The sequence below is a fragment of the Mus musculus genome, chromosome 10 (genome assembly GCF_000001635.26).
Source record: "Mus musculus strain C57BL/6J chromosome 10, GRCm38.p6 C57BL/6J".
NCBI lineage: Eukaryota > Metazoa > Chordata > Mammalia > Rodentia > Muridae > Mus > Mus musculus.
The window spans coordinates 83736167-83762983 of NC_000076.6; the positions used below are offsets into that span (position 1 = coordinate 83736167).

General features: G+C 45.4%; 1 protein-coding gene across 4 annotated transcripts in view; it reads left to right on the top strand.

Annotated features, from left to right (window-relative positions):
* The window catches only part of 1500009L16Rik (RIKEN cDNA 1500009L16 gene), a 40070-nt gene extending 13474 nt beyond the window's left edge, over positions 1 to 26596 (top strand). The window contains exons 2-6 of one of the 4 annotated variants that reach the window (NM_001145198.1): positions 1743 to 1767; positions 21279 to 21314; positions 21968 to 22047; positions 23427 to 23464; positions 25752 to 26596. In NM_001145198.1, coding sequence (NP_001138670.1) covers positions 1743 to 1767; positions 21279 to 21314; positions 21968 to 22047; positions 23427 to 23431 — 146 coding nt within the window. In that variant the 3' untranslated portion in view covers positions 23432 to 23464; positions 25752 to 26596. The remainder of the gene's footprint in view (positions 1 to 1742; positions 1768 to 21278; positions 21315 to 21967; positions 22048 to 23426; positions 23465 to 25751) is intronic. The other 3 variants (XM_006514060.4, XM_011243557.3, XM_011243558.3) reach the window with 3 other exon arrangements.
* Positions 26597 to 26817: the final 221 nt, after the last annotated feature.

The following is a 26817-nucleotide window of genomic DNA, read 5'->3' on the forward strand; positions in this document are numbered from 1 at the left end:
ACATCTCTGAAAAGAAGCAGGTGTGAAGGAGTCATAGTCTCTGCACCCTAGTTGTTAGCTGACCGTGTTATCTGGTTTCTCAATGGCAATTCCTTTCCTTTCTGAAAATGAGGTTCAATTGCTCTACAACCCTGCTGGCACCTGGGGTGAACTGTGGCTGGGTCCTTCCCCTTACCCCAGCCACAGCTACTAAACACACACACACACACACACACACACACACACGCACCACACACACACACACACACACACACACACACACACACACGCACGGGTGTGCCCGCCATTTTCCAATAAGGCATAGCTATAAGGAGATGCAGACTTTGGGAAGGTGACACTAGCCATTCCCGCTGAGCCTGCTTGGTTGGGCACCGGCAGTGAGCCCAGCAGGGAGAGGCTCTTCTGGTACCCAGAGCCTGGTGCAATCAGGGTGAAGCAGATTGAGACTTCCTGATAGCTGATTGAAGTGGGTGCCGATTACACAGCATGCTGCTGGGTGGTTGTTGTTGTTTGTTTGTTTTTGTTTTAAAAAGAATTTGGCTACTATGCTTTGCCTTCCAAGCCTGCTCTGTCTGCGCAGGGTGCCCCCATTCTCTAGACACTGGAACATAATGATTCGGTGACTGTTAGACAAACACTGGAGAAACGACTCCACAGGAGACAGGAGACAGGGAGTTGTCTTCCGGTTCTGTGCTGAGCCATCCCTGGGATGTGTCGTTGTCCGTCCGTCCGTCCGTCCGTCCCCCCCCCCCCCCGGCAGTCTGTGATAGCGCCATGTGCTCTTCAGCAACTGTGGCCTCAAGATGGGTTTTCTGTATTAGAGATTCTGCGAATCAAAGTTTCTCCCACCTCTGGATGTCCCCTCCCCCACCACACAAGGAACAAGAATCCACTCCCTCTCCGGCTTCCCGTGAATGAAACTAAGGAGAATATTATTTCTTTCTGGTCTTTCTTCTAGATCCTCTGCTGGTTTCAACTCTGAAAACTACTCTTTCTTTGAGGCACTGATTGTTTATTATTTATTCGTACTACCAAAAAATCCTCTCGCTGGTTGTTTGTTTGTTTTTTTATAATTTAATTTTAGGTGTTTTGTATGTTTAATTTTAGGGTGGTGTAAAGGATTTTAAATTCCAAAGTATCTGTCTCTGCCTGCTTGACTCCCTGCCTGCTTGCCTGCCTGTCTCCTTCTGCACGCATGTAGGCACGCACGCACTCGCACACTTTATGGAGGGAACTGAACTTGCGTTCAGCCTGGTCGAGTCACATGGCATTCGGTGTCTTCTCCTTAATTACTCACCCACTTCGTAAGCATGCCTTCCCTCCTTTCTCTGGAACACTGTGACCATTTTCATTTCCTTTGAGAAGGACAGTCTTTTTGCCCTTGTTTGATTCCAGAGGGGAAACGAGGTTTCACATGGTATAGGATGGCATAATGTCTTAGCTAATAAAGGTAGGAGCCACGCTCCCAGGCTTTCAGATAGAGGTGAATGCAGGGCACAGAAGATCTGTGAAGAGCCCTGGCCTGTGTTTGGTCTGTGGTGGTAAGGGGAAGGGGCTAGACTCAAGAGAAATAGACTCAGAGTGTGCATGCACGCACAGATTCACACATGCACACACACACACACACACACACACACACACACACGCATATTCCATCTAGGAATTTCCGATTCATTTAGGTATTGGGTATAGTTTTTACAAGTACTATCACACCAATACAAATGTTTTTCTTTCCCCCCTAGGTCCAACAGGAGCAGTTAAAGACACGTGAGTACTTGACATTTTGGTATTATAACCTCTGTCTCTGAGAAAAGCTGTTTTTTGTGGTTCTGACTTTTAGGAGTCTAGGCGTGGCTGACAAGACACAGGAGACTTTCTGTGCTGTGCGCTTGTAAATGTTACCATTTGATTGACAGCTAAGCTACTATTTGAAGGATGTTAGCATTTGCAACTTTCCCTGTTAGCCCTTCAGTTACCCTGGCATGCTAGCTTAGAGTGTTTAATAAGAATCTGTTTCTCTTTCCACCCCAACCTGTGCAGAGATTGAGTTAGCAACAGCGGTCGTAGGGGAGCCTGACACGTGGGGCCTGGGACCCTCCTGTGTCTCAAAACTATCCAGGGAGGAAACTGGAGCCGAGCCTACACTCATTTATTCCTGTGGCAATACCTCGATATTCCTAGATACTCACGGGAATGCCGTGGCCGTTTTCGGCAGCATGAGGGGATCTTCCTGAACGTCATGTGTTGGAAAGGCAACCCCAGACCCCTCTGTTGATACTTTGAGCTTTTTGGAGGTAATTTGGGTTCATCATGATGGCAGAGCCCCCATGATGGCATTAGTGGATTTCTAAGAAGGGGAAGAGAGACCAAACAAGTGTGTTTGCTTGTGTCTCCATGTCCTCTGCCGTATGCTGGCACAGCACGAAGGCCCCTAGCAGACGCAGAGTGTGTGCCGCATTGGTCTTCACAGCCTCCAGAACCACAACCCAAATATCCTCTCTCCTTTGCCGATTCCCTGGTCTCAGGTGTTTTGTTATAGCCATAGAAACTATATCAAGACATCCTTCCTTATAACCCATGTTGAACTGAACTGTAGCCTGAGGATTTCCTAATCAGGCGTCTCTACAGGAGGTTTCCTACGCTCAGGGATGCCGTCCGTGTCTCCATGCCATCCCTCTGCATTCTATCTGTAATCCAGATCTAATAAGGCCTGTATCGGAGCCCACGACCTCAGGGGTTTCTAGTCACTGAGCTGTGGTAGTTTGATTTCTGTTGCTGTGATAAAATACCCTGATAAAAACAATGTATAGGAGAAAGGGAAGATACGGCCGCAGGAGGGGAAGGCAGGCGGTTGGAACCTGCCTGATCACATTGCATCAGCTCCCAGAAAGTAGAACCTGAAGTGAGCGGGAGGGCACAACCCCCCAGGCTGGCGCTTCCTCCAGTAAGGCTCCACCTCCTAAAAGTTCCGAAACCTTCCCAAACAGCATCCCCAGTTAGGGACCACATGTGCAAACGCGTGGACCCCTAGGGGACACTTCAGGCATCACATTCAAACCATAACCATGGAGGTTGGGATTAACCCTTCCTGTCCCTCCATTAGTTAGATGCTGAGGCCATACGGTGTCAAGAGAGCATGAAAAGATTTGTCACTTACTTGGTGAGGCTTTCTGGGGAGAGCGAGGGTTGCACCCAAAGTGGTCGGCGGCTTAGATTGGGTGGGGGATGGGCGTGCCTTTGGTTTGTATCACGGTTGGGTAATGGGTTAGGGCAAGGGATTTTCCACAAGGATGGGGCTGGACCTTACCGGGAAGGCAGGCTTTTGTACAGCTTGTGTGGCTATCAGGCTGAAGGGGGAGCGGGGAGGATCTGAGTGCTGTCAGTGCTCCAGTATTAAAAATAGAAACAGACTCTTTTTTTTTTTTTTAAGTCACAAAGAAGAATTCAGAGAAGACTACAGTGTTGTAAAGTTTTCAGGGAATTAAATAACCATTTCAAGTGACAGTTTTGGGGACAAAAGCAGTAATCACTTGCTTCAAATTCCTGATGGAGCTCTTGAGTTTCCAGTGGTTTCTGGAATGGCCCTGAACACACTTCTGCCCTTGTAAACTGTGTATTAAGTGAAGTGGCCATTTTAAGTGGCGTTTATTATTATAAAGTAAAATACTTTAAACCGACAACTGTTGAGGACGCTGGATGTCCTGCAGTATAAGATACGGAGCCAAAATGTAGTTTTGGTTTTTATTTTTGCTTGATAGGTTATTTTTTGTTGTTGTTGTTTTTAAATTGGATATTTTATTTATTTACATTTCAAATGTTATCCCCTTTCCCGGTTCTCCCTCTGCAAACTGTGGGTATACGCGCACACACACACACACATGATGACACACAAGTGCCAGTCCAAATACAACTTGTAGTAGCTCGTTCTCTCCTTGTACCATGTCAGCCTTGAGGATCAAACTCAGGTCATCAGGTTTATCTGTAAGCACCTTTATCCACTGAGCCATGTCCCTGACCCAAGATTTGACTTCTTAGGTAAAAAAAAAAAAAAAAAGCACTCCTATCTTATGAGTGAACCAATTTCTTTTATCTTTAACATGTGGAAAAGTTCGATAAGCTTTAAAAATAAATTTCTTCAAAATGTATTAGGATTGTGTCTGGGTTGCTAACTCCTGGGGTTATGTGATGGCTCAGTGAGTAAAGGTGCTTGCAGGCAAACCTCAGGACCCGGGTTCAATCATCAGGGCTGACTTGGAACATGGAGGGGACAAGCTACTACACATGGGGGAGGAAGGAGGCACTGAGGTGTTAGGAAGTTGGAGCCACAGAGGAAGGCCATCAGGTGGGGCACTGGGAAGGGGAGGCCTTGCATAACCAGGCTGTGGTAGATGCAGTCAGTGTGTTGAATGGGGAAGGAAGAGAAGGGACCAGGAGGAGGGTGCTACAGTCTCTGACTTGAGTCAAGGATGGGGATGGTGGATGCTCTGAAGAGGATGCGCTGGCTTGGCTATCACCACATCCCTCCCCTGGGGACGGTGGTTGCAACTGAGCGTACTGAGAAATACTGAGTCAAACTGAAATTCTCTAGAAGAGAATTGGAGTAGAGAATGCCAGAATGGATATTTATAGGCCTGAAATCCCAGCTACTTGAGCAGCTGAGGCAGAGAGATGTCAAGTTCAAGGCGCCAGCCTGGGCAAGTTAGTGAGAACCAGCCTCAAAGGCAGGTTGAGGTTGTAGTTTCCTGTTAAATGGTTCCTCACATGCATGAGGCTTCAGTCCTGATATCACCAAAACAAACAAACAAACAAACAAACAAACAAGCAGGACGATCATGAAAAACTGGAAAACACAGAATATCATCATCATCATCATCATCGTTAGTTTTCCGAGACTGGGTTTCACTGTATAGCCCTGGCTGTCCTAGAACTAGCTCTGTAGACAAGACTAGCCTCACAGAGATCCTCCTGCCTCTGCCTCCTGAGTGCTGGAATTAAAGTCGAGCACCACTACTGCCCAGCTAAGAATACTAACTTTTTTTTTTTTTTTTTTTTTTTTTAAAGAGAACGAAACCAGCTATGATGTGACTACCAGAGGCAGTGGAACAGTTAAAGTTTTTGTTAGCGTTTCGGCCTGATTGTGGTCATGTGTGGCTTTTGATGTCGAAGCTGGAGGTTGTCTATGCTGAGGGAGAGAGTAATTGATAGAAGTAGACCCTAGAACAGGCTTGAGGGGTTAAAACACAAACCCCCGAAATGTGTGAGTCTGGGGAAAGGGCCTCTAGAGTTAATCTCCTTGAAGCAGACCTGTGTATGGATGTAAGCTCTGTACCGGCTCCAGGCCTCCATAAATCATGGTGTAATGACAGAGAACACGTACTTGTAATTCATTTGGCTGATTCGCACAGTCTTTGCAAAGATCAAATGTACTTTTTTTCTTTTAATTTCAGTGAATTTTCTGAGCTTCTTGGCAACAGTAGGTTGTGTAGGGGTATTTTGGTTTGCCGTGGTGAACCAAACTTTGTTCATTTTGAAACAAACAAACAAACAAACAAAGGAATCCATTGACAGTGTTGGTGGAAAGACCCCCGCAGTTTGGCCCCAGTCACAGCTAGATGCAGTGATCAGATCCAGGAAGCAGCTCCTCCCAGCTCACTTGTTGCAGACAGCTGTCCCAGGTCATGGTGGAGGTGGCTGCTCAGTGCCTATTAGCTTAGCCACCGTGGAAACAGACTGCTTTCCTTTAGTTTCATCCGGGACCCCCAGCAAGGTCCCCTCTCCCACAGTGAGGACGGGTTGCCTGTTCTAAATATGGAATTCTCATTGGCCAAGGCCAGGTCATGTGTTTGATTTGGGAACCAATCATATAGCCTCATTTAACCACATGGTCAAGACTGGGTGCGTGGTGGTTTCCCTAATGAAATTTGGTGGTGTGGAAAAAGTTGGGGATGGGGCAGTTAAACGTTAGGGTCAACTTCGTCTCACTGTCTGTCACTTTTCATATTTAAAAAATATTGATTAAAGCACGGTGGTGGTGAAACACACCATTAATCCCAACACTCGGGAGGAAACAGGAGGATCTCTGAGTTCAAGACTGTCCTACAGAGTTCCAGGACAGCCTTGGTCATGCAGAGAACTCTGTCTTGAAAAACAAAACAAAACAAAACAAAACAACAATAAGCGCGCATGCGCGCGCGCGCACACACACACACACACACACAGAGTGTGTGTTTATTAGTGCACATATTAATTAAGTATGTTTCCTTATGACACTTTCATACATGTATATGATGTATTTTGAAAATATTAATCTCCTATGTCCTGTGTAAGAACCTAAGAATTTTGATTTTTAAAGACTAAGCATTATTTGTGAGAATATGTTTCAAAGAAGACACTATTAAATAAGTTAACTCAAATTTAATGTTTGTCTTTAAAAACAAAGCAAGAAAAATCATAGCCTTCAGGTTTAAACAAGATAATTCAAATACTTCTTTCACTTAAAACTTGGAGTGACATCTCATTAGGATTCTTTTTTTTGACAAAGCTATTTTATTGCCATAAAAGGTAATGAATGGAGAGAAAAATATCCAGAAAAACACATTGACAAGCAACCTTAAAAAAGAAATTGTGAACAAGACAGCAGTAATGTACATAAAATACATAAAATATATAAAATGTACAGTCAGGGTTCTGTATAGTGACAGAACTTATAGGCAGAATTTATTAGTATCTATATGTGTGTGTGTATGTGTGTGTATATGTATATATATATGTGTGTGTATATACATAGATAGATATGATTTAATAAAATGACTTATAATCCAACAATAGCTATGGAAAAAGTCCAAAGAATGCAGTAGTTGCTCAGCCTATGAGGCTGGACATCTCAGCCAGTCTTGAGTAGACACTGGAATCCTGAAGACGTAGGCTTCAATGCCAGTGACAGAATGGACTTGCTAGCATAGTTTGCTTATCCTGCTTTCTTATACCATCCAGGACCATGGGCTCTGAGGGTGGGATGGAGATACAAGGTAGCTCCTCCCACAGCAGGTAGGAACTCCTGCTTCAATTATGAGTCAAGAAAATGCCCCCACAGGCTTGCCCACTGGCCAATCTGGTGGGGACATAGTCGCGGTTGAGGGTGGCTCTTCCCAAGTGACTCTAGCTTGGGTTGAAAGACCCTAGTGGGGAGACTTCCACTCAAGTCCCGAGATGGTGCGCACCCAAGGAATCACGAGAGACAGTCTTGATGCAAACACACGAGGCAGTTTAATGATGGAACTCTGGGCCGACACATATCTCACGCAGGAGACAGAGGAGTCGACCCTAAGGCTCAAAAGTTAGGGGTTTATATAGGAAAGGAGTGGTGGGGGATAGGGGAAATTGGTGCAGTTACACACAATTGGGCAGTTTAAACATCAGCAAGCAGTATGTGCGGGTCGGGACAGTAACTCTAAAGGGAGGGTGTTTATCTTTGTTGGCAGAGCATCTGGTTAAACTCAAACTATATCAGAAGGAGACCAGGCCAGGTGGCCCATTACTCATCTGAGCTTGTCCGGAGATTGTCCTTGCATGTCTCTCTTATCTTAATGGCTAGTTGGTTCCTGGGATGACTTTGCAGCCTTCGTGTTGCCTGACTCTCTTATCTTTATGGCTTTAAGTCTGTAAACCTTCAGACTAGGGCCTTGAATAAACTAGGCCTTGAATATACCTTCTGACTAATGCTTTGAATAAAGTTTTCTTCCTTTCAGGGTCAAGTTGGCCAAACACAAGGAGGCACAACAGTGTCCTGCCATTCTCCATAAAGGTGTAAACTTATTTGTCATTTTAAAAAATAATTAAAAACTCCATGATTGATGTAATGGCTAAAGAAAGAAAGAGAGAGATAGAGAGAGAGAAAAGGAAGAACAGAGGTGCTCAAACTGTGAGACAAGAGGTTGAATGGATGGTGTTCATGGCTTTAAAGCTGGTGATAGAGATACTTTAGGTAAGAGCCAGAATCTTTAGTGCTTTTGGAGTTTTTATAGCAGGGACAGCCTCCAAAGAGGAGAGTTTCTGAGAGTTGATGGAATTTGCCCTATATGCAGCACAGTGGGGAGCTTAGGAGTGCACTGGCTCCAGTCTCCTGTTTGGAGATGCTGGGATTTTTGAAAACAAGCTGTGTGTCTTTGATGCTTTGCGCAGAATCAGTATAACAGGGGAAAAGATGAGGACTCTGAAGGTCAGGAGGCAGCATATTCCTGTCTTGATTGTAGCAATTCCTAGCTCTACCCCTGGCTGGAGAGGATGTTGGAGACTCCAGTGGAAAGGGATACAATATAGCCCTTCATCCCTCTCCTCTGTGCAGAGGTTGAAAGTACCTGCTTTGAAATCGATGATCCTTGTGCTCTTCAGGAAAAAAATGCAGCCGTTCTGGGTCAAGGGGCTCAACCAGGTACTGGGTCAAGGGGCTCGTCCAGGTAAAGAGCAAGAATTAGAGCAGCTGGGAGAAGGTTTGAAATTTTGAACAAATGAATCAGATTGCAGAAGAATAATTGAGTTGGAAATCATCCTATAACTGTTTGGTAGACTTGGTCTGAACCATAGTGTTGGTTACATTTCTCCAGACTGCAACAAAACCCCTGACATAAATAGCTGTGAGGAAAGACTGATTTTGGCAGCACTTCAGGCCCTCATGGGCAGAAGGCCATGGCAGAAGGAGGGTGGGGGCAGAGCCTCTTCATATCCCCAGGAAGCAGGGACTGCCTTTCGCCAGCTAGCCTTACCTCTTACAGTTTCCACAGCCTCCAGAAATTGTGCCACCAGTCAGGACAGGGCAGGGCAGGGCACAGGGACGGGGGGGACAATTTCAGACTCAAACCATAGCACTGCTCTGAGGAGCTGGAGGCCCCGTTAAAAAAAATTCTAAAGGAAGTGAAATGATTAGGTTTACACATGGAGAATTATTCTATTATAATAGCAAGTATGATTTGGAAGCAAATATATTGTTAATTAATAAGCCTGTTCCAGCTGGGTGTTGGTTCATGCCTTCACCACCATGCTCCAGAAGTAACGGAGGCAGAGAGTTTGAGGCTAGCCTGGGCTACCATGTGAGACTTTGTCTAAAACAAAGAAAGAAACAAACAATATCACCCCCCCCCGCCCCAAAATCCCTCCGCTGCAATGAAACAAAAACCTATTTCAAAAGACTATCATAAAAAATAAATATAGACAAGAGGATGGAGCGCTGGATCTGGCAGCCTTCAGATTATACTTGTACTGTTTATGCATTGAGCCTCCTAGGTGGCACCCTGGCACGGATGGGGCAGGCGCAGGCACTGGGTTATTTTTTCTGCTTCTCAGAGTGGCTCTGTAAGAAGAGCTTTATATTTAGAACATTTTTTTTTCTTGATGAGTAAGTAAAAAGGGAATTATGATTGTGTCACGTAAATATGTTTGTTCCGGGAGGTGGGGGGAGGTTTCAGGCAAACTGAAGCTGGGAGGAATTAGAAAGTGTTCATTGGAACAGCGGCTGTGTCTAGTGGTTTGCTGTCAGTATTTGTTTTGGAACATGACATGGTTTTGTGATTCTAACCCTCAAAGGGTTATTTGGTCATGTAGGGTGGTTTGTTCAACCCCAAAGCTGAGAAAATATAATGATGAAGATATATTGATTACCCCGTAGTATTGGTGAAGAAAAATGATGTTTGTGCACACACACACATAGTTTTTGGATTGAACCTAGGACTTTACATGTCCTAGGGAAGCTAAGTTATAGCTCAACCCCTCTTCTCACTTTTAATTCTGAGACAGTGTCTTAATAAGTAGCCCAGGCTGGACTTGAACTTGTAATCCTTGAGCCTCAGTCTCTCTTTTAAGTAGCCCGGGATCATTTGGCCTGCTTGTAGTTTATATTGGATGGATTAATGTTAAATAAGTTTTTTGCTTTGTCAACGTGCTAGTTGTCGATAGAATGAAAATCACAGTGTAAAATAAATGAAAGATTTTGTTGTATAGGTGGTTATTTTGAAATGGTCATGTACAAGATGCAGTATTGAAAAGCTGGGTGGAGAGCCCACCCTTTGTTGAGCAACCACAAGGCCGTGATCAGTTGGGAAGTGGTCCATCTTCTAGAGGCCAGACTTAAAAGCAAAGAGAGGTCATTTATGGCTCAGAGGGCGTTCAGTATCTGGTCCACTTAGGAAAGTCTACAAGGTGAGGATGAAGCAGAAAGGTGTCTAATTATCTGCAGCCTCTGGATCAATGTATGATTGACTCAGAGATGGCGAAGAAGAACACCGTGCTGGTTTTGGCGAGCTCACAGGAAGTAGCTGCAGGCAGATCAATAGGTACTGCCTATAATCTTAGATTCGATGATGGCCTTGGTACCTGTGTGTTCTCAAATACTCCCCCTCTCTGGGTCACTCTCTCTCTTCCTAAAAGGCACCCTACTCTGCTGAGTGAATCATGTCTCACCCCTAAACGGAGGATGCACCCACAATCCCAAGACATTGAAAGCAGGAGGGGTTTTAGTTACAGCGGACTGCCTTTAGTAATATCTGTTTTTGCAAACATTCTCCTTGGTGTTGTGATCAGAGTTCTGGGAGTTTGTGATCTCAGTCTTGGAGATTATTATACTCAGTGGGTGGCTTTAACCTTGACATCTTTTTCCTTGAAAACCTGTTCTTTGGCGAAAGGAGCTAAGTCTTTGCTGACAAAGACAGACCTCATTTCAATGACTTTCTCAGTGTGGTTTATAAACTTGCTTCTTAATGGTTAATGGTTGATTCTTTGGAAAGGTTTCCGAGGTTTAGAACTTTTTAGACACGTCTCATAAAATGATAAGCAATATTTCAGTCGTATATTTTTAAAATATTAAACCACATCTCACATAGTTTTCAAACGGTGGGGATGACCAAAACAAAAGAGACACAATCTTGCTACCAGGAGGAGTCCTGCTCCCTCTGAGAAAGACAAGTGAGTCACACATCTTATTCTTTAACTTGCTGGTTGATGTGCCACTATGGAAGGAAGCGGTGACTTGTTAAAACTCATGTCAAGCTCTTGGTGTTTCTGCTCTTGAGACCAGAGAGCTGAGTCTTCCTGGGTGCAGCTGTGGAATCACACCAAATGCAGCTCATGGTTCCGGTCCCTTCCCCTGCCCCCCCCCTTTCTCTTGCTAACTGGCCTCTCCATATATTGGCTTTGAAGCATTCATGACCAATAATAGTTAACTTGAATTTGTATCATTAGCCAGCTAAGGGGTGATGAGCTCCATTCAAATACCCACCTTTCTGGGCCTTTAACATTACTTAAAGATGGCAGGTGAGATGGCCTGCTGATGAAGGCACACTGGTCACTGTGGCTGAGGACCCGCGCCTGGTCCCGGGGACCCACATGGTAGAGGGAGAGAACTGCCTCCTGTAAGTTGTCCCCTGACCTCTTGGCCACACCAGGACACGCATGTGCACATACGCACACACATAAATAAAAAGGCAATAAAAAATTTTCTAAGTCCTTAAAGGACTTCCTCCTGGACCCCCGACCATCTCTCCTTCTCCCCTCTGCACTTAGCTGTCCGTGGGAGAGAGAAGTCAAGGCAGGCTTGTTGCATACAGTCAGTAAGCCATGTTAGTTGGGAATGTGGCATACCCAGTGGAGACACGCTATGTAGTGTGGAAAGCCCTGCAAAGGTCTGGGTTAAATCAGCAGTATGAAAACCCCAACCCCCAAAATCTACCACCACAGACAAACAAGAGCTCCCAAACACTGTTTCGTGGGCAGGCCTTGGATTTAGTTCGGCGCTGCAGCGGTGTCTCGAAGCTGTTTGGGCTCTGGTTAGATAAGAGAGAGAGACAGCTGTTGTAGCCTTTCCGATTTTTTTTAATCCTCTCTCGAGGGTGCTAGACGGGTCTAAGCAAGAACATGTGAAATTAACGAGGAAGAGCTGGGTTTCTCGCTCCATGTTGCCAGCCAGCAGCTTCTCTTCTCTGGCAGGGCTTTAAGCACCCGTAGCTCCTAATGGGAAGTGTCTACCTGGGTCCCTCACCTGGTGGGGCTTGCCTTGCTTGGAGTGCTGAGCAGCTGCTCGAATGTACTTAGAGTTCTTAGATTTAAAGATGCCACATTAGCTAGAGAGCCACAGAGGTGGGAATAGCTGAGATCCCAAAATAAGAATGGATCCGTGAGCTCCGCAGGCCAAGCACACAGGAATTCGCACTGCCAGATAACCACCAGGGTTTCATAGTCACCCTAAACGGTGAAGCCTGCAGAACATGGGTGGGACACATGTCTTAGGACACACAACTAAATAGGAGAAAGGTGTGTCGGAACTAGACTTGGCTTATTAACCCTGATGTGATTAACAGTATCCAGATCTGGTACATTTAGAATTTAATGCTACCACTTTACTTAGTTTGGCTGTCAAAATCAAGACCCTGGGCAGGGAGGCTCATGCTGGGGTTGCTCCCGGTCTCTCCCTTCTTTATCTCTTGGCGGGGTCCGCAGAATAGAGCCTGTCACTAAGGTGAAGGAAAAGGCAGGGAAGTACGTGAGCCAGGGGAGGGGCTCCAGGAAGCTCTGGGATAGTGTCTTATAGACACGAGAGTGTGTCACTGATGGCTGTGGTGGTGTCCCAGAGGAGCTGTCCACAAAAGGTAGAACCTAACCTCCAGGTCTGTGTGAAAGCTTAATAACGGGCCTGACAGTGGTAAGGAACCACGAAGGTGCTGTAACCTGGAGCAAGCTTTGGTGACAGCTCGTTCACCAGAGGCTTCCAGGGATTAATTAGAAGCACAGCTTTCTAAATGCTAAGTATCTCTGTCTCTCTAGATATATTTATTTATTTATATTATTTTTATTATAGTAAGACATACCCAGAACAACAACAACAACACCCCAAAACCCCTCCTGTAGACCAGAAGCCCAATTAGGGTCACCACAACAGGAAAGGCACAACCCTTGACCCAAGTCAGATCATCCTCCTGGTGAAGGGAAGGCCAGCTCGCTCGAGGAAGCCTTCAGCTGGAGGATGCCCGCCCGGGAGAAGTGCCTCCCAGACTCCCACGCTCACACACTTGTGTGTACTTGCTGAAGTGGCCGTGCCCAGAGAAAACGGCAGGAACTCGACCTCTGAGAGAGAGAGTCCCAGCTCCTGACTCTAAGTTGGTATTAACTCCAGAGGACCTGTTGCCCACCATTCCCAGAGTGGCTTGTGTAGTCCTATCAAGAAAATGGAATTTGGGCCAAGGCTGAAGTTGCAGCAGATGCTGTCATCTGCCAACCCATGCTCGGGGTGCTTTCTGCATTTTTACAGCCCTGGGTTTCAGGATAGTGTATTTGTCACCTGGCCTCATCCCCCAGTGGCCCTCTGACCATGAAGTGGAAGCCATCACTGTAGCTAAGGCCAAATGAAAAACCGCTGCATCTTCTTTCACTGGCTGGGATAAGTGGTGGAAAGTCAGAGTGCACCTGCAGGGCATTTCTGTGATTGATGTTCTCCGTGAAGACTTGAAAACATCATTTCATAGAGACACCTTTCCCCTGTGGCTTTGACTTAGCCGTTGGGTGGAATAGGAATCAGGTTCATCCTAGAGGATGCTGCGCTATTGTACATTTCATCTGATGGGGACTCCAATTTCAACTAGAAAGGACTGGTGTATAAATAGGGAAAAAAATCATACATGCTCCTGGCTTTGTGTCAAAGCCTGTGGTCTGACAAATACTGTCTGTCTGTACCAGAAGCAGTCTGTGTCACGAGGCATGGCCCATGGTTTGGCAGCATGTTTGCCTCTGTGTTAGATGAATCCCTGGTTTTCTCCACCTTCTATTCTGCAGTGTTTTGAACTTATTGACATTCCGCAACATATCACACTGTCCAACACATCAGTGACCTCGTTAGCACTTGCAGCTCGTGAGCAGAAAGCAGGAAGTTAGTTTATTTAGTATGTAACACACGTGCTCAATTCTGGGACGGAGATAAACTCTGTGCTCAATATCAAGGAATATATTAGTGGCCAGTCAGCACAGAGGAGAGCCACCCCTGACTCCTTTCATGTATGTGCAGGTGGACATGTGTTTGAGACAGGGTTTCTTGTTGCTTCTCTGCCTATGCCAGGCTAGCTAGGTTGCTGCAGGGGGACTCTGCTGTATCCATCTTCCGTCTCTACATAGGAGCACTGAGTTTATAGACCATGCACATTGCTGCGTTTGGCACTGTTCCTTTTCGACAGGGTGAGACTATGGGCGAGCTGAGTTCACAGAGCTATCTGGAACCAGTCAACTCCCAAAGCCCATTATCAAATGCAGTAGATCCTCCTGGTCCTCTTTCTGGTTCATGAGCTGTGACTTCGCCTCATTTTTACTTTCTCTCTCCCAGCTTGGAGCAATTCACTCTGTAGGCTCTCCTCTCTAAAGAGAGACTCCAGGCAGCAGAGTCATCCTGTTACCTGCTTTCCCCAAAGTCCTTCAGTTCTGGCAGAGAGCAACGACGCTGCCAGTTTTGGAGAAACATCTGGACTCTTCTTCCCTTGGTGGCTCTGGTTCTCACAGAGCTGGGGGGAAGTGTGGTTTAGTGTTCTGCTCTCAACCCCTGAGGAAGATCTTACAGTCCATTAGGCACATCTGCGAGCCACGTGAAAGTCACCACCTTCCCCATGGAGCCTTAGTGGCCATGAGGGAGAACGGATCGCAGCCCCAGTGAGGCATAGATCAGCTCAGAGGCTCAGTGGAGCTTATGTGGCTGTGTGGATCCAGCTTGACACTACATCATTAACCAATGATTTCCATTACTTCTATAACAGAAGTTGCGATACCCTACAGTGCTGTGTATGGGTCTACCAAACTTGGCCTTTTCTTTCACATTAATCTATGTTTCCTGTGGGAATCCTGGCCATTCAGTACTCTGCGAACATTCTCTCTGACCCTAAGCTAGGAAAATATTAATTAATGTACCACCAAAGCAGGTTAGTGACAGAATCCTTCAGACTATAGAGTTCTATGGGTGGGGGTGGGGGCAAATGGTATAGTGATTCCTTACAAGGGTGCACAGGTGGGTCAGCTCTGTTGCTCACAGAGTGAGGATAGTATTTGAACTTGTGCTTGAAGACAAGTTGGAGCCCTGAAGACTTCAAATTCCTTCCTAAGTTGCTGAGCAAGTGCTGAGGTTAATTTAACATCCTACTTTTGAAACCCTGCCGGATAATGTGCACTTCTCCCCACAACGAATGAAAGAACGATCTAGAGGCAAGTTAGTTTTCCATGCCAATGTGTATGAGTGTGCGTGTGTGTGCATATGTGTATGGTTGTGTTTGCATGCTTATGTTGTATGTGTTTATAAATATGTGCCAGTGTTTGTGTGCATGTTTGTGCCTTTGTGTTCGTGCATCTGTGTGTATTTTTCTGTGTGAATGCTTTCATGTGTGTGTGCACATTTGAGTGTACATGGTTTTGTGTATATGGTTCTTTTGTGTATATGGTGTCTGCATGTGTGCATGTGTTTATGTGTGTGAGTGCATATATTTACATGTATGTACATGTGGGCATATGTGCACATTTGTGCTTTGTGTACATGTTTGTGTGAGTATGAGTGCATATGCTATGTGTTTGTGTGTGTATGTATTTACATGTGTGTGCACCTCTGTATGTATGTTCATTTGTGTTTGAGCATATGTGTGCAGTTATGAAACATGCACATGTATAGGTGTGTGCATGTGTTTGAGTATAATTACATGCATGCTTGAGTTTGTATGTGCATGTATATTTATAATTGTATGCTTATGTGCAAATATGTGTGTGTGTGCATCTGTACAAATGTGTGGAAGTATGTCTATGTCAGCACACATGCATATGTATGCATGCCTGTGTTTTGATATGTACATTTATGTGTTTCTGTGTATGAGTATATATGTGTGCGTTCATGTATGTGTGTTCTTGTCCATCTTTGTGTGTGTGTTTGTGTGTATATTTGTGATGTGTGTTTGTGTGTATATTTGTTTATTTGTATGCACAGATGTATGCATGTGTTTTTGTGTGCAAACGTGTTTGTCTGTATATCTGTATACTTTTGAGTGTAGGTGTACATATATGCTTATGTATGCATACATGCATATTTATTTGTATGTATTCTTGTGTTTTTGTGCACTGCACCTATTGTGTGTATGTAGGTATTTCTTTGTATGCATATACTTGTATGTTCATATGTGCCACATATGTTTCTGTATGCATGTATTCATGTTTGTGTATAAGTATGCATTTTTCTTTCTGTATGTACTTGTGTTTCTTGTATATGCATGTGCTGTTTTTGTATTTGTATGCATATTTGCATGTTTGCATTTATTTGTGTGTGTTTTTTGTCCACATATACATGTGTATGCATTCATATATATGTGTGCGCATGTTTGAAGGACTCCTGTTGGAAATGGCACATTCCAATTGTGTCTGCATGTATGCTTATGTGTATGTGTGTACATGTGCTGGGCTCTTTTTTGGAAAATGGCGCATTCCAGTGATCTTTTCCAGGTCAGTCTAGCATGGTCATTTTTGGAAACCCAAACTTTCCTCTTCCTGCTCCCTGAGCTTAATTGCCACCTCTTGACCTGTGTCTTAGCATTTTACTGCTGTGAATAGGGACCATGACCAAGGCAATTCTTACAAGGACAACATTTGTTTGGGGCAGGCTTACAGGTTCAGAGGTTCAGTCCATTATCATCAAGGCGGGAACATGGCAGCATCTAGGCAGGCATGGTGCAGGCAGAGCTGAGAGTTCTACATCTTCATCTGAAGGCTGCTAGTGGAAGACTGACTTCCAGGCAGCTAGGGTGAAGGTCTGAAGCCCACACCCACAGTGACACATCTACTCCAACAAGGCCACACCTCCTAATATTGCCACTCCCCTGGGTCAAAAATAACCAAACCATCACAACCTGCTTCTCTCACAGCTGTTTGTCCTTGAGCACAGGGATGCTAACTATGAGACAAGACTCTCAACTGGAGCCTTAAAACCCTAGTCATTAATGCAATCCCATTGGTCTGTTTGGCCTTTGGTTCCACATCTCTAGGCCTTCCTCTTTCCAGGTATCTGCTTTGTAAATCTTTCTTTGCATCTTTAAAGGGGAGTTGATACCTGCTGTGAAGGATTGTGAGAGGGTGGTGGAAGAACCTCATGAGCAGGTTGAGTTGGGAGGTGGGCTCATGCTCAGTGCTCTCACAGGCTTGGCATGTAGGCAGCTTCGCCTGTGGAAAGCCACCACCCTGATCTCTCACTGGAGCTAGGCTTTCTCTCTTTCTCTTTGAATAGAAGGCTGTGGAACATAGTATTTGAACTCCAGGGTTCTCTGCACTCATTTCTGTAGATTGAAGCTCTCAGAGCTGTTGGGTAGAAGAGTACTGACATATCTCATCCTTCCCTGATGCACAGGAGAGACTGTATACTAGCCAGGGTTCTCTTCTCTAGAGTTACACACAGAGCTTATGGGATCTCTCTCTTTCTCTCTCTCTCTCTCTCTCTCTCTCTCTCTCTCTCTCACACACACACACACACACACACACCTCTCTCTCTCTCTCCCTCTCCCCCCCCTCTCTCTCTCTCTCTCACACACACACACACACACACACACACACACACACACTATATTGGAATGACTTGCAGGCTGCAGTCCAACTTATTCACCAGTGGTCAGCTGTGTCCCACAAGGCTGGGTGTCTCAGCTACTCTTCTGAATCTGCTAGGATCCCAAAGAAGTGGGCTCCAATGTCAGTGAAGGAATGGACTTGCTAGCTGACATAAGGGCAAACAGGCAACGAGCAACAGTTCCCTTCTTCCAAGTCCTTCTACAGGCATCCAGCAGAAAGGGTGACCCAGTTTAAAGATGTGTCTTCCTGCCTCGAGATCTGGATCAAAAGCCCACATCTCCCTGCCTCAAGATCTAGATCACAGGCATGCCTTTGATTTCTGAATTGTAGTTCATTCTAGACAGAGATAAGATAGAGACAAACAACAGTGGCCATCACAGACTGGTTGACAATGGCTTGTGTTTTACATTTTGAGACAAGGTTTCTATCCCAGTCTGGCTTTAAGCCCACCACAAAGCCGAGGAAGACCGTAAGCTCCTAATTCCCCCTTTTCCTGAGTTCCAGGATTCAGATGTGTGCTAGCACATCCACTTTATGTTTATGATCGAACCCTGAGCCTGGGGCACACTAGACTTTTTAAAAATAATTTATTTTTATTATGTATGCATTGGTGATTTGCCTGCATGCACATCTATGTGAGGTTGTCAGATTCTGGGCTTCCAGACAGTGTGATGCTGGGAATTGAACCCAGGTCCTCTGGAAGAGCAGTCAGTGCTCTTAACCAGTGAGCCATCTCTCCAGCCCTAGACAAACATTCTATCAACCGAGTTCCATCCCAAGTCCACTGAGGCCATTTTTAAAGCCCAGGGCTCCCGTTCCAGAATTAAGAATCGTTATTTGTGAAAAATGGATCAGGTGGCAATCTCATACACAGAGGCAAAGACAGCAAAGCGGGCTTCACAGCTTAGCTGAAGGTTTAGAAGATTGGACTCTGTATGTGTGTGTGTGTGTGTCTAAGTATGTTCATGTGTGTGTGTATCTATGTGTGTGTGCGCGCATATGAGAATGTGGATGCCCAAAAATGACATCAGGTAAGGTTCTAGATTGCTCTCCATCTATGGAGGTAGGGTTACATCGGTAGATCACAGGGTCTCCCACTGAACAAGGCTTTCCAGGCTGTCCTAGGAAGCTGCAGGTTTCTGCATAGTTCTGGGATTGTGGCATGCCTTCTCCACTTTTTATATGAATGCTGATGACTCAAACTCGAGCCCTCACATTCCCTCAGCAAGCATTTCACACACAGACTCTTTCCCAGCCTGAGACTGGACATCTTAGAACCCATTATACATGGCGATTTTAGAAGATTTGTATCCGACACTTCAGTTACTCAGTATGGTGACTGTGCTGTCAATCCCTGCTGCTTGTGTGTGTGTAAAGGTTGCTTATACTGAGAACGCAGGCTGGGCTTTAGATAACCGAGAAGAGATACTAGATTTAAGATATGGGCTGAGAAGATGGCTCAGCAGTTAAGGATGTAGACTGCTCTTGTGGGGAACACTCACATCGGGCAGTTCACAACTACTTGTAATTCCAGCTGTGGTGGGTCTGATGCCTCTGGGCTGCAAAGGCCATATACTTATATGCACATACCCACAGACAGACAGACAGATAGACTCTCTCTCTCTCTCTCTCTCTCTCTCTCTCTCTCTCTCTCACACACACACACAGGAATAGACACACAATTAAAAATAAATATTAAAACATTACTGTTTTCTCGTATTTGGGAAAGTTAAGCTTTGAATCAGAGTTAGGCAGAAGAAGAACAAGTTAGAAGACACAGCTGGAATCGAATGTGGAGAAGAAGCCACAAGACATGATGCATGTGCAAACCTACCAGTTACATTCAGCTTCACAAATGATGCCTTCACGGTAGTGTGAGTCACTCTGGACCACAGCACACAGTTCTGATAATCGTGACTGAGCTTCTCGCCGCTGTTTCCCTGTCACCTGAGCTACGGATTTATGACTCCATTTTAGCTTAAAGTAGTAAATATCATCTTATTAAACCTCAGAGATGTGCACCACCCCGTGTCTGGTACAGTGTGGCTCTGACGAGCCTCAGTTACAGAGGATTTGGCTCTTCTGCAAGGGCGAGTGAAACTGATGATCAAGATGCGTGTAAATACTGGGCTGAGTTCCGTAAATGACAATCTCAGTGTCACTGTGCTCATGGGCAGTATTCATCCAATGACTGTCAGATCTGCTGGCAATGAGGGAGATCACAGGTGTGTGCATAGCTATGGTGGGACCGGACCTAAATTCCACATGGGTAAAACCGTGGCAGGGCCGCCGCTAGAATCTGGAATCAGACGCGATACCGTTGCACCACGAGGTTCCTCCGCCACTAGAATCTGAAGATTCAGTGAGGGGGGTTGGAGGTGTTTGGTGTCTGTTCTGATTGTGGTCCCTTCTGGATGACTGTGATGTACAACATCGCCTTTCTCTAAGAAAAGTAACCTGTGTGCACTAACCAGGGCCCCAGGACAATGTCCCCTTAGAGATGGGCAGAGGAATTTTTGTGGAATGTGCACTCCTCCTGCATAAGCAACGAGTCTGTTAGAGGCACCCAGAGGCCTGAGGTCAAGCTCAGATGTAATTTTACAGAATGTCCCCATTTTGTTTGTTTGAGTAAAAGTAATATTGATACTGGTACAAAAATCAATCCTGAGATGTTAGTTATTAAACTGAGCCTAGGACACAAACATGCCAGGCCATCAATGTATGTGTGTACACAAATGTGTACATTTGTGTGAGTGTATGTGCATGTGTGTGCACACATGCATGTAGAGACCAGAGGTCAAGCTCAGGTGTTTTACCTGAGATGTTTGTTTTGCTTTCTGAGACAGAGACTGTCTGTCACTGGCCTTTGGCTGAGCAATATGGTACAGCTGGTCAGCCAGCGATCTCCAAGTGTTGGCCTGCCTCTGCCCTCCAAACTGCTGGGATTATAAGCATACATCATCAAGTCTGGCTTCTGGGGTTCAAACTAGGGTTTTACCACTTACACCACAAGTCATTTAACAACTGAGCTATGCCTCCAGCACTGACGCTATGTGTTTTGAGGAAGAGAGACCCCTAGGAACTTTCTTTGGAATGTTTTCCTGCTCTTTGTAGTAGAATGTGTATTAATGGCTCAGTTGTTGAACAAAGGGAAATCAAGTTGGCTGTAACTCTTTCTCATGAGAGAAGACTCATTACTCTTGGTTGGGCTTCTCTGGTGGCACAAGGTGCCCATATCACAGTGAGGGCAGGAAGGAGTTTGAGGGGTCACCGGCTCACACCTTATTTTACAGAGGGGATCCAGGCAGCTTGTCACTGTTGATCACTGGGGGAGGGTGGAGTGGGTATCAGCTTTCTGACATCCAATTTTGTGGCCTTTTCAGTCTCAGATGCTCCCCCAGTCTCAGATGCTCCCCCAGTCTCAGATGCTCCCCCGTCTTTATTTGGTTTGGTCATTGGGCTTTTTAGCATTTGCTAAGTTTATCCATTTTGATTACATTGCTCAGTCTTGACTGTGTGGTCAGAGCCAGCCAGAGTGCTGTGCTGCAGAGGCTCAGGGTGGTAGTGAATGTGAACCAGGGGCCTGTTACCTCCACTTTGCTCGTGACCGAGGATGAAGTGTCTGGTTTGCAGCCAAGCGGCTCACACAGGTGTGTTTGGCCTTTTTTTAGAACAGAAGACTCGATAACGGAAGACGACAAGAGGAGGTATGTGTGTTGCCATGGCTGGTTTCACGTGAGTGGCTTTGGCCATAGTGCATGGATGTAATCACACTAGCCCAGGAACAGAACACAGCCGGGATATTGGCCAGGATGTGCACCAGCACAGACTAGGAATCTCCACTTCAGCCTGGCAAGCTCTGCCCTGTGTGTGGCTCTGTGCAGACTCCTGTCCTTGAGGTGACTTCTCCTCACCTCTCCACTTCTTCTTTCTCTCGCTCTTCCTCGGGTTTACTCTGCTCTGCTCCGCTCCGCACTGCACTCCTGGGCTCTCTGCCATATGACACACTCGTCTTTCCCTATGAGGAAGTGATTTCTGAATATCCTACATTGCCTCACCCCACAGGGATCTCTGGATTTGTCAGAAGTGGCGTTTGACACCTGGCACACATTCCTCGACCCATCACTCGACTGACTTAGCTCACTTCTTTCCCATCAAAAGCAAGATATTTAAAACGTTTTACTGATTTAATACAGCTATTTCCCCAAAGCTTCCTTCTAACATAGAAAACCAAATATCCTTTGAAACGTCCTGAGTTGTCTTCATGATCACATAATTGTTTGGAGTGGTCCATGCTCTGTTTTTCGATGCTTCTATCTCTGTAGCACCCTTTAACTTGATCTGATTTCTTTTCTTAAAGAAACTATGGAGGAGTGTATGTTGGCCTGCCCTCTGAAGCTGTCAACATGGCGTCTAGTCAAACAAAGACTGTACAGAAGAGTAAGCAAGGGTTTTGTGGGCTAGTTCCTCAAAACAAAAGTATGTGTGTGTGTGTGTGTGTGTGAATATATAGGTGTGGGTGTTTGTGTCTCTGTGTATAGGTGTATGTATAGGTGTAGGTGCTTATTTGTGTACGTGTGTGTGTGTGTGTGTGTGTATGGGAATTGGCATTTGTGTATGGGTGTGTCTATGTGTGTAGGTGTATGTATGTGGGTGGGTATTTGTGTATGTATGTGTACATTTACATTTCTGGGTGCTTGTGTGTGTATGTGTGTGCACACATGTATGGGTGTGGGTGTTTGTGTATGTGCATGTATGCACTTATGAGTGTGCAGATTCATGTGTATGTGAGGGTCAGAGGAGAGGTCCTGGTGATCCTTGGGAGCTGTCTTTCCTTTTGGAGACAGGCTCTTTCACTAACTTGGAACCTTCCGAGTCCTTTACTCTGGCTGGCCAGCAAGCCCAGCAATCGATCCAGCTGCCTTTGCCTGCTCAGCACTGGGCTTACAAGAGCATGCCCCGTGCTAGGTTTCCTTTGTAATTGTGGGTTTGGGGGCTCAAACTCAGGCCGTCATGCTTGCCCACCAGGCATTTTACCTTGCCGACTGAACTATCTCCTTGGTCTCAAAGACAAATGCAATTTATATTTTCCACCTACCTGAGTTAACCATATGTTCCGCAGTGGCAGTGAGCCACGTGTGAACTATGTGTTCCCTGACACCGTTTCTCAAAAGTGCCGCCCACATGTTAAAGCAACCTCCACGAAAGCCCAGTTTGCTTGGAGATTGCGAATAGGGGTTTTATTTATGCACGTGCACCACAGATAACCTCGATTTCTCGTTAATTTCAGTGCTGATGAGTGTGAAAGGGAAAAACCAGAATTTAAGCAAGTTGACGGAATGCTTGCAAACATGGGCTGTATTTCCATAACACAAAGGGGGACTTAGCAGTGCGGTGGCTACAGGGAAAAGCACTGCTCACAAAGCTATATCACCTCATTTTAAACACACTGTCATTATTTGTTGTCTGCTACTGCTTGCTTTATCATTCATCACATCTTAATATACCCAGTGTGTGTTTGCATGTGGAGATCAGAGGGCAATTTGCAGTGGTCAGTTCTGTACACGTGGGCTCTCGGATGAAGCTTAGGCAGTGGGCTCCTGTACCCTTGGATGCATCTTGCCCACCCTCCTTTATGATTCCTGCTAGCAAGTGTGTGTGTGCACATGTGTGTGCATGTATGTGTACATGTGCATGTATGTGTGTGTGTGCATGTATGCATGTACGTGTGTATGAGAGACTATTTGAAGCTTGTAGCTTTTTGGAAAATATAATGAGCTTTTAAAAATCTGAACACTAACTGTTATTCTCTCTCTAAGATTAGAGGAAGATAACATGACGGCTGGATACTCAAGAGGTACTTTGTATTTTCCTGAATTATCTCCTCCGTGTATTTTCCTGCGATGACGAGGAACTGCTTGTAGTTTCTGTGTGCATCTTAGAGATCTCGAATGCTGGTTTGACGTCTCAGAAGCTCTGGTCCACTGTATTCCCTACTGCCATGCTTTCTCTTCATTTTTCCACAAATGCAGTGTAATTGATTTCATAAGAACAAACTGCATGCCTGCCTAAAACACCAGGGCGCACCAAAACCTGGGAGGGCTTAGGGCTTGATGGAGACCTCAGCCAGGGAGACTCTGGCTAGGAATCCCATGAGGATCAACACACAATGTGTAGATACTGTGTTCAAGAGGAGAGATGTCCCATGGCATATTCTGTCTGGCACTCCACTGCGTGTTGGTCTTGGCAAACATGCCTAACCTCTTTTGAAGCCTCCCCTTTCGGTAGGGCTGTTTCCTAAGAGAGTCCATCTGTTCAAAGTCAGCCTTTAGGCTTGAATTCAGGCTCTTCCACGGGCTGGTTGAATGGGTTACCTTTCCCTTGTGGCCTCAGTTTTATAATCTATAGAATGGGTCTTTTGCTTAGACATAGTGGTTGTTGTTAGGACTAGATGGAATTAATGGTAAGTAACTCTTGCTTTCTTCATTGCCTGTGTCTTTATCTTCTTCCTTCCTATTCCTCTTTCTCTCCCTCTTCCCTCACCTTTTTCTCTTCTTCCTCCCAACCTCTTCTTCATATACCTCCCCTCCCAAGGTCATCTCTTGTCGGGTCAGTCCTGGAGTTGGTAGAGACTGAGAAGTTTCCAGATGGAGACTGAGTAGTTTCCTTGCTGGAGGGCTGGGACACGCAGGGTCTACTTCTTAAGGGAAGTCACAGCAGCCTTAGAATTGTTCTCTGGGGAGTGGCTCATCAGAGAGGCAGCATAGAGATTTATAAAGACTGGAATCCACCCCTCACCCCCCAGCTCCTGAAAATTCACCAAGGAATTTTTTAAGTCTAGTATTTATTTGAATAGAGTGCCCTCCCCTTCCCCACACAGAATTCCTGGCTTGCTGTCATTTTGTCCCTTGTAAAAGTCCCTGTGGGACATGCCTCCTGTGTAGGCCGAGCTGGAAGAATGCCAGCCTGCGCTACCATTCTCCCCTCCCCCTGTAATGCTGATGATGTGTAAGAACTGATCAGAAGAAGGGTCCTGTAGACTCATGCTGAAAACTTGGTTCCCTCTGCTGCACACAGACCCCAGGTGACCTGTGCTGGGGCTCAGCTTTCTCACTTGCCCTTGTGTGGGGGTCAGAAGTTCCCTAGTAACAGTTTAGCTGTTACTGCTGACACAGCCCCCATGGCTTTAAGCGACTCGCTCACTGTTCCTGGATCCGAGTGCGTTCTTTGACTCTCATCCCCTGCTGTCTGCATCTGCCTCTGACGGTGTCTCTAAGCAGTCAGTTGGTCCTGGTTTCCCTCTGCCTCACCTTTGAATCACCTGAAAGCTTTTCCTGAGTGACTGTGTGTCCGTTATGCCACTTGTCTGTGACACTGCGACACCTGTGATGCCCCATCATCATGTGATTCCTTGGGCAGAATCTCGATGCATGGACTGCCCTGGCAAGCTTCTGATACGAAGGGCAGACTACACTATTTTTGGCTAACACCACGGCCTTTCTGAATGGGATTCACCTCGTGAGCGCAGTGGACTGCATCTTGAGCCAAATCGAGGAACGACTCGATGTTAGCACCACTTACATGATGACACCTGGCTCCAGAGTGGAAACCACGGCCATAGAGCTGTGACTTTTTAAGAGGCATCCTCTACCCAGAAGGGAAGTGATGGATGGCATAAGACGTGCTTTCCACAAAGCCAGCAAACAGCAGTTTATGAGGTGGCTCTCAGATGCCAGTGTGGGCCAGTTTCATCAGCATTCCCCCAGGGGAACTGCACAAGCTATGGATGCATAGGTCCCCCTGCAGTACCATGTCAGGAAGTTATCACTGCATGATCTATAGTGTGAGTTCGGTGCTGACGTGCACACAGCCTGGTCTGACCATTGTTATTCTGTATTTTAATTTTAATTATATTTTACAAGTCTCTCAGCATCCAATTTGATCTCTTTATATAAATATTACCAATGTTTAGAACTATGCTGCCCAGCACTGAATCTTAAGTAACTGTTGACTGGCTATTGAACACACTCTGCTTAAAAACAATTCAGCTAAATAATTTGCAGGCTTAGGGCATGCACTTTTGTCTAAGATTTTTTTAATGTGCTAATTATTTTCCTCCCCCTTTTCTTATTTTTCCTTTATAGCTTGCTCATGAATTTGGAAGGAACTTGGCTTCCGGGACACTGAACACAGATATCTTCAAACAAATTCCGAAAGGTCATTCCTGCTGTGCAACCTCGCCCGAATCCTAGCTGTGTAGTGAAGGCCATGGGTCCATACTGATGTTGTGGTCATAGAAGGGACTTTGTGCCACCCACCAATGAGAGACCATAAAGGCTGTTGCTACCCGGCCTGGGCCACCAGGCTCCACACCATGGTGTTTCCCCTCCTGGCCATCCAGCACAGGTCGCCAAGCGCATGTCTTTTCACTGATAATCTTTTGATAGTTTTTATATGACACAATCCTTATTGTATTTATAACATGGTCATAGGGCCACATAAAGGAATTACCTGAAGTAATATATTGCCTCTTGTCTTCAATGTTTCTATGTCATTATTTTTTAGCTGTAAAGTTGGTAAATGGATTCTTATAACCATCTCCCTTTTTTTACTAGTTGGTTTAAAATTTTTATTTACATGCTGGGAGAATTCCCTTTGTTAAGAACATTGCAGCATTTGAAAATGAACTCGTTAAATGTGCATGCTATACACATATGGATTAAAGTCCTCTTTTCTTCAGTCAAAGGCTTAAATAATTATAAGTAGTCTCCAGCTACCCACTTGCCTGTTCTCCCCTTGTGTAGCCTGAGCATCTCATCATATTAACTCTGCACTGTCTCTTAGGACGTAACTGAGGACAGTTAATGTTTAGTGGGGTTTCTGGGAAATGCTTAATTTGCTAACAATATGTGTATGCACTCATGACAGCAGTATAAGGATCTCAGTTTGCCAATGTATTTCAACAATTAAACATTTTTATCCCTCTTTACCTGGATTTCTTAATTATTTTCAAAAGAACACTTTCAAAGAAGCCACACGTGGTATTATCATATGTAAATAGAGTATGTCAATATTTATATGTAACACTGGTTGTCTTAGCTAGGGTTTTACTGCTGTGAAGAGACACCATGACCAAGGCAACTCTTATAAAGGACAACATTTCATTGGGGCTGGCTTACAGGTTCAGAGGTTCAGTCATTATCATCATGG